At 38.6% G+C, this 7,461-nt stretch overlaps 1 protein-coding gene across 3 annotated transcripts in view; it reads right to left on the bottom strand.

The window, feature by feature from the left end:
• Positions 1-1,615: 1,615 nt before the first annotated feature.
• Positions 1,616-7,461, bottom strand: part of CRY1 (cryptochrome circadian regulator 1) — a gene marked incomplete at both ends in the record, with an annotated part of 32,289 nt that continues 26,443 nt past the window's right edge. Inside the window, 7 exons of one of the 3 annotated variants that reach the window (XM_079549320.1) lie at positions 1,616-1,719; positions 1,842-1,913; positions 2,902-2,997; positions 3,321-3,422; positions 4,202-4,404; positions 4,506-4,657; positions 6,853-7,164. In XM_079549320.1, coding sequence (XP_079405446.1) covers positions 1,616-1,719; positions 1,842-1,913; positions 2,902-2,997; positions 3,321-3,422; positions 4,202-4,404; positions 4,506-4,657; positions 6,853-7,164 — 1,041 coding nt within the window. The remainder of the gene's footprint in view (positions 1,720-1,841; positions 1,914-2,901; positions 2,998-3,320; positions 3,423-4,201; positions 4,405-4,505; positions 4,658-6,852; positions 7,165-7,461) is intronic. The other 2 variants (XM_079549321.1, XM_079549322.1) reach the window with 2 other exon arrangements.

Here is a 7,461-nt window from a genome sequence, read left to right as displayed (position 1 = left end):
AATACTCATTTCTTTCTTCTTAGAGACCAGGGAATAAAAAACTCAATCTCAAATTCTGTATTTTAATACTGTTCTGAATGTCAACATCTTTTTACCAGCACTGCTTTTCAGAATTTCCTGGCTGGTTTCTGTATTTTACTGTGATGTTCTTTTCCAGAATGCTTTCAATGCCCATACCAAAAGCAGTCTCCTCTGCCAAACTAGATAACCCTCCAGCCCATCTCTCAATGGAAAAGCAGCTCGGATGGGAACCAAGCATTCGCTCTAAAGGCATTTCTATACAGACATGAGCACCTAGGCAATGCTGCAACACTAACCATGATGCTGAATTAATGTGCACATACTAAGGATTAGATGTCTACTGAAACATGGATTCTGGAGTTGTATTCCATTCAGGCCCATCAGAATACCAAAATACGGTTTGAGAACACAGCAGTGCAGTTTGCAGGCCTTCACGTACATGCCAAAATATCAGCCTGATCAGGCTCTGGTTTCCATCTTCTTCCAGAAAGAAGTGGCGGGCAGTATGAAAGCACTGTTCTTCACTGAATCAAATCAGCGCAATACAATTGTTCATAATGCACTGCAATGACTTTGTCAAAGTGCTGACACCACATAACAAGCAAAATTAGATCTTCCTGTCAAAACCAAATGAAGTAGATTGAATTTCTCTTTTTATCTCCGGAGATGCTGACTGCATTTTCTATGCTTGCTGCATGGAATTCCTATCTTCCAAATCCACCACAGCCTAACACGTTTATGTTTTAATCCTTATTCTTCAAACACTGTACCAACCAAATCTTAAACCTCTTTTCTGAAAGTTAAGGATGCGATGACATGTCCACCACCTTTCATCTATACAGTCTCTCCTACCATCTAAACTTGTCCACTTTTCCTGCAGATAGCCTTTCACTCTTTGCCTTTTCTTCTAATTGCTCTTTAACATGTCTTACAGAGTATCTCCCTTGTTCCTTTCAATTCACACTCACTGGGAGAAAGGATTTTACACCTTTGGTCTGCTTTCCTTTCTCCATACCATTAACTGTACCCAAAACACAAAATCCAGTTAACTTCTCTATGTTGATGATTGCACACAAATCCAACTCCTTCCCCAATGTCTGCTTCTTTCTACACACTTTCACATCTATTCGTATGTATCTAGGAACGTCTTCCTCAGATTCAAGTACTTTTCATCATAGCTCTTTTTGACAAACTACCAATCTGAGCATCGTGCCCAGGTTGCAGACCAATGGAAAACACTCTAGACATCAAATCTTTTTCATCCCTCGGTCTTTTCATCCAATAACTACAACAGTGTTTCACACTCTTTGTGATGTCTCTCAAAGATATGCTCTCCTTAGCCCATTTGCACATCTAGGACTAATCCAGGCTCTGAGATTTTCCTTGTAGGCTGTGTTACTCTTCTGATTCATGTTAGAAGCTGCTAGCACAATTTAAGGCGAGATGCAGGAGAAGCAGAAAGTAACTGAAGCTATATAAGCATCTCTGCTAATATGTCTGAAACCAGTTTAACAATCTTCCTTTCCTTAACACCTCAAATAAGTGTCCAATAGCCACTGGTTTTTTCCCATAAGTATTCTCAGTTCTTACCAGTTTAATTTGTGCTCTGCCGCTGGACTTTTGGCCCAACACTTTGAGTTTCTTCTTCTGGATTTGGCCGTTTCCCAGCGCTAATGCCAGTACCAAGAGATGCTCTTCCTGATAATTTAAAATCAGTATTTATAATTCAAGACACTACTACTGTACTTCTATAAATTCAGGAAAAGGTGTTTTGTTTGGCTGGTTTGGGTTTTGGTGTTGTTTTTTTTTGTTTTAATTACCTGGTTGCATTAAGTGTGATTGCTGATTGTCTCCATGAGCGTAGCGTAAGATACTGCTTGCTTGACAGTAACCTGTTCAGATACAGTAGATGACAAATCAAATTCAGAACTTCAGAAAGTGTGGTTACATTACTAACACTAACAAAAAGTACAGTTTCTTCCCCATCAAGAAAAATCCTCAGACAGACTGTCCTGAATGTATTAAGTGCACACAGTCAAGACACTGCATTTGTAGCAAACAGAGTAAGGCAGTCTGTTCGGACACAGTAAAATATTTAAGTTGTTACAAAATTTAGCATTGGCACTGTGAGTTCCCCTCTTCCTTTTAAACTATTTGGTTACAGAAATAATAACAAATCCTCAGCCTAATGAAGCTGTAGAAAAAAAAAAAACAAATAGATAAAAGCTATTTGAAAAAGCAGGCCAAATTAGCAAGAGCAGCTGCAGTTTCTTGTTCTGTTGTACTCTGCTTATGTTCTGCATGTTTAAACAAAACAAAGATTACAACCTTTCATGATGAATAAACATACACTGGGAATCCAGTTGTGCTCTGTTAGCTTGCAACTTTGACCACTACAAGCCACATTTTAAGTTTCTGTGGAGTGACCAGAAATTTGTTTACGCATTACAAAAGTTTCCAGCAAAAAAAAAAAAAAAAAAAAAAGACCTGTGGAATTTCATTATATATGGAAGAGTGTTAATGAAATCAGGGAAAAGGTAACGTGCATTTTGCAGTCAGATATACAAAGTGAACTCATCTTCCAGTGTTATTCATTTAAAATAAACCTAGAATACATTTCAATAATTTGTTTCGTTTAGTCACACTTGTGATTCCCTTCACTTCCAAACATACCTATCCAAAACAATATTGATATTTCAGAGGTAAAGATAAGTTCACTCTAAGAAACAATTTTTATGTTTCAAGAACAGAAACAAGGCCAGCTCAAGCTTAGACAGCAACTTCCACAAAAAATTATCCATCTTATTTTCATGTTCTGTCCATTTTTTCCCTACTTGCACAGATTTGCAGATCCTGTACAGATGGGCACTCCCACAGTACCTTGCTGCTGAACTCCACTTCCTCCTGTATGAGAGTCTCCTAGGGCACATGACTGAACTCCAACTGTCTGACCATCTCCAGTTCCCAGCTGAGCTCCTAGTGAAGCAGGAAAAAAAAAGCCAAAACAACAGCATTCCAATTTGGCAAATCCAACTGTTTGATATGTGTTGAGAAATTACTTTGAGAAAAGGAAAAACATGAATAAAATTTTTCTATAAATATAATAAAAAGTTGGAGATTTAAAACTGTCTGTATACAAATACTACCAACACTGAATAAAACTGGAAGCAATTAAGTTGCTCCAGAAACTGTCTTGTGAAAACAGCTCTCTTACAACACACAGTACCAGGGCCTTACACAAAGACATTTCAGCTATTCAGTTTCAGTATTTCTACGTATTAAAAAACAGTATGACTAACCTCCTGCACTGCTGCAACCAGAAATGCTTTCTCCTGGTGAAAAACTCATTAGGCCACCATTTCCATTTCCATTGGGGTTAGAAGGCACTGTTGCAAGAAGACCTAAGCAACGAAATAAGATATGTAGCCATAAAGACATAAGCCAAACAAAACGATTAAAGGTAGCATCCGTTGTTCTCATGGCAGGCAATTCTCCATCCTCATCCCAAGTAGTCCAAGTATCCTTTATAATAGGACAACATCTCTCTCTCTCCCCTGCTGCTGAGATCTTCACAGGTAATTCAGTTACATAGCAGGCATTTTCCACATAATGTTCTGCATACATTTTCTAGTATATATTAGTTACAAGTGCCACTAGATTGCATTGGACTGCAGTGTATCCCGATTCAATATCTAGTATTATCTGAATAAAGACTACTTACAGCCTCCTGAGCAATCTACATGCATGTGGTTTTCTTTCCAGAGAAAAGGCAAAGGTCTTTCCTAACTGAAATTAGGCAGAATGTTAACAGAGGCTGCAGTAGTTTCTATCTGAATAACAGCACTTGAAAATCGTATGACTGAAGTTATGAATAACATTTTCTAGCCAGTGGTGTTAAAACTGAGCTGTACAAGAGTAACATAATATTCAGAAGAACATATGCTGGTCAGTTTAATTAACCAGAAGTTTCCATAAATTCAGAGAAAATTTTCTGGACAAGATTTGTGCAGTCCACTTTAGCTCTTTTGACCCTCTTGGTTGTATTTAATATTTTCATTTATTTGGCTGTACAACCCTGGTTGCAACACTGAGTTCACACCTATCCATGGGATGAAATCATTAGCTGCTAGAAGGCAAGATACATCTACAAATAAATGAAGCCAATAGCCTACAGCCATACCCAGTCCTCTGTATCGTGAAAGCTGCTGGTAAATTTGTTTCATCCTCTCAATATTCAGACGACTTGCTTCCGCATGGTTTACCATTGGTTTGGGATAGTTAACTCCTATGACACATTTTGCAGCTTTCTGGACACTCTCTGGGGCATTCCAAGGATCATAGATGTATTTTGCAGGGAAACCTCTAAGTACAGGCAAATAACGTCTTAAAAAAAAAAAAAAAAAAGAAAGAAAACAATCCATTTTAAATATTGAGCTATTTGGCAATGTCAGTGAATTTACTGAAAATTCTGGAGTGTGAGTTACCTGATGTAATCTCCATTTGGGTCAGTTCTTCTGCCAAAACCCACTGGACAGTAGCAGTGAAAAAACTGCTGAAAGAAGGAACTACAGGACAGCCACATCCAGCTTCCAGCATTCACACTCCAATCTGCATCAAGTAAGAGCTCTTCAAAGACCTCAAGAAATTAGGGCAACAGGTTAGTCTGAACATGGCACATCTTTGAAACACTTGCTTCTCAAAAACGAATGGGAGTCCTCAATTCCAAAGGCAGTCCAGCTCTCCAATGGCACAACATTCGCAGAACGCTCAGTACATGGTTGCAAATACTTACCTAAATGCCAAACTCAAGAACAAAAGTGTGATAACCCGTTGTGATTTTTACCCTGTAAACAAAACTTGGAGACATCTCAGAAAGGGAAGACTGGAAAGTTGTACATCTTTGCTAATATAACCTTCATAAAAAAAATACCCTCAAAGGATGGCTTGCCTATAAGTGCATTTGTTGCTCTTGGAAGAGCTGCTTCTTCACGTTACAACTGAGTAAGCTTTGCTCATTTCTACAAAGCAGGAAACACAAGGAACTTTCCCAACTCTGACTGCCAGTCTATATACCTCTGCATGTGCATTCACTAGGTGAGGAGGCCAACGAGTAAAAATCCAGAGTTTCAGGATACAAGAAAGTAATTCAGAAGCTGTATTCTTGAAGGCCACTAGTAAATCTAGTGATCCAAGGACACACACTTAGAGATGTATGAACCAACGAGACAAAAATCATCTTCTGTGGTCATTACTATTTGTATTAAAAATAATATATGAGGAAATAGATTTAAATTTGAAACTCAATCCTTCCAAAGCTTTCAAGTTTCTAGCATTTTTTGTTTGTTTTTAATCAATATAGACAAGCCCATCATGCATTAAAAAGTTTATCTGCTCACTGATCACATTATCTAATGATGCAGGCTAAAAAGAAACTTTATTCTTTGAAGGAGAACCTGGGAGTATTTCTATAAAAGGAGTGTACAAAATAGTTTCCCAAATAGTTACTTCTTTAGCCTGTTTTTCCAAGTTCTCATTTCCCTTTCAAACTTGCACTGCATCCAAATGTTTCAAAGAATCATCATCATTTTTCTTCACATTAAGATTCTAAAACAAGATAACACTAACCAAGATCTCTCTCTATACAGAGAAGTATTCATGCTATTTTTGTAACACCTAGTGTATACTGCAATGTTTTCCAGCAGTTAGAGATATTTAAGCATGAGTTGATTGAAAACAACCCTATTTTTCAAGTAATTGCCTAACAGCATAGCAAGATTTTTAGATGAACATTAAATGCTTGCACTCAACTGCTCCCCTAGATGCTGCCATGCAGTAAGACTTAGAATCACATCTCCTCAGAAGGCCAGGTTAGCATTTGCTAGCTATGGACGTACTGAAGTAACACCCTTTGATTGCACAAGTCTGGTCCGTCCGTACACATGCACTGTTGCAAAAGTAGCACTCATCTGTAAAACACAGCCTTTTCATCTGGCTGAATTACCTGTGCATATTTATCTTCAATGAACTGTAAAAGGAAAATTCCTAAGACAGCTTATGTCCTTATGTAATCAAGACTTCCCTTTTAATTGAAGTGTGTGCAGCTGATCTATTAAGGGAGATGAAATTTCATAAGACTGGATGCGTATATAGAATGCAAGCTCAAAATTTGGAGGACAAGTACATTTATAAAAAACGTAAAATATAAAAATATTTGTCACTATCATTACCATCATCCAGTGAAAGAAGGGTGACCCTTCCAAAAAAAAAAAAAAAAAGTAGAACTTTTGATTGAAGTGATAAGATTAAGTTACCACATTCTTTTGTTCAGAGGACTGACGCGTGCACTTTCAACTTCAGCATCTCCTGGATATTTGCATGGAAATCAATTGCACTGAAACTACAGCTAAATGGCATTGCCCATACTGACCCTTCTAACATAAAGTGAAAGGACAGAAGTAGCTAAAGGGACACTCTCAGCTCTTAGTCTTCTCCCTTTAATTCCTGTGTTCTTCCTTAGCAGGGAAGCCAACATATGTTGTGAGCAGGAACAGTTCATGAAACATGACTATAAAGAAAATTTCAACTACTACTAACTATTTTAACTATATTTTAACTATACTTCTTAAAATCATAGAATCCTTAGAGTTGGAAGGGACCTCTGAGGGCCATCTAGTCCAACTGCCCCGCAATGAACAGGGACACCACAGCTAGAACAGGCTGCCAAGGGTCTTATCTATCCTCACCTTGAGAGTCGCCAGGGATGGGGCATCAGCCACAAAATTTATGTATAAATATAAATCAAAATTCAAAACCAAGAATGAGAAAGAATACCTTCATTCCTTCCTCCCAGCTAATCCAGAGGTCACCTCGAGTCAAAAAGCATGCCACAGCATGCCGAGCTAAGTGGTGAATCCATCCTTCTTGACGAAGCTGCGTCATAATTGCATCAATCCAAGGAAAACCTGTCCTGCCTTCTGCCCATTTGGCCAAAGCCTCAGGATTCTTATCCCACGGAATTTGAACACAGATAGGATTCCCCTCCATTTTATCAAACCGTGGATTGTTAGTTGCCGCTGTGTAGAAAAATTCACGCCATAACAGCTGGCCATAGAGGGAGAGGGGAGGGGAGCTGTTCTTTTTTACCTGAAGATTATCAAAGGAAAACATTGTATCAGGAAAAGATAGAGGAAAAAAAAAATAAATCACAACATTTAAGAATTTAAGGCCATATGAGGAGAGGCTGAAGGAGCTGGGAATGTTCAGCCTGGAGAAGAGGAGGCTCAGGGGAGACCTCATTGCTCTCTATAACTTCCTGAAGGGAGGTTGTAGTGAGCTGGGGGTCGGCCTCTTCTCTCGTGTCATTAGTGATAGGACCAGAGGGAATGGCTTCAAGCTACGGCAGGGGAGATTCAGGCTGGACATGAGGAAGTATTACTTTTC

Source organism: Tetrao urogallus, assembly GCF_951394365.1.
Source record: "Tetrao urogallus genome assembly, chromosome: 1".
Lineage (NCBI taxonomy): Eukaryota > Metazoa > Chordata > Aves > Galliformes > Phasianidae > Tetrao > Tetrao urogallus.
The sequence above is the reverse complement of the archived record's forward strand: the minus strand, read 5'-3'. Positions and strand labels throughout refer to the sequence as shown.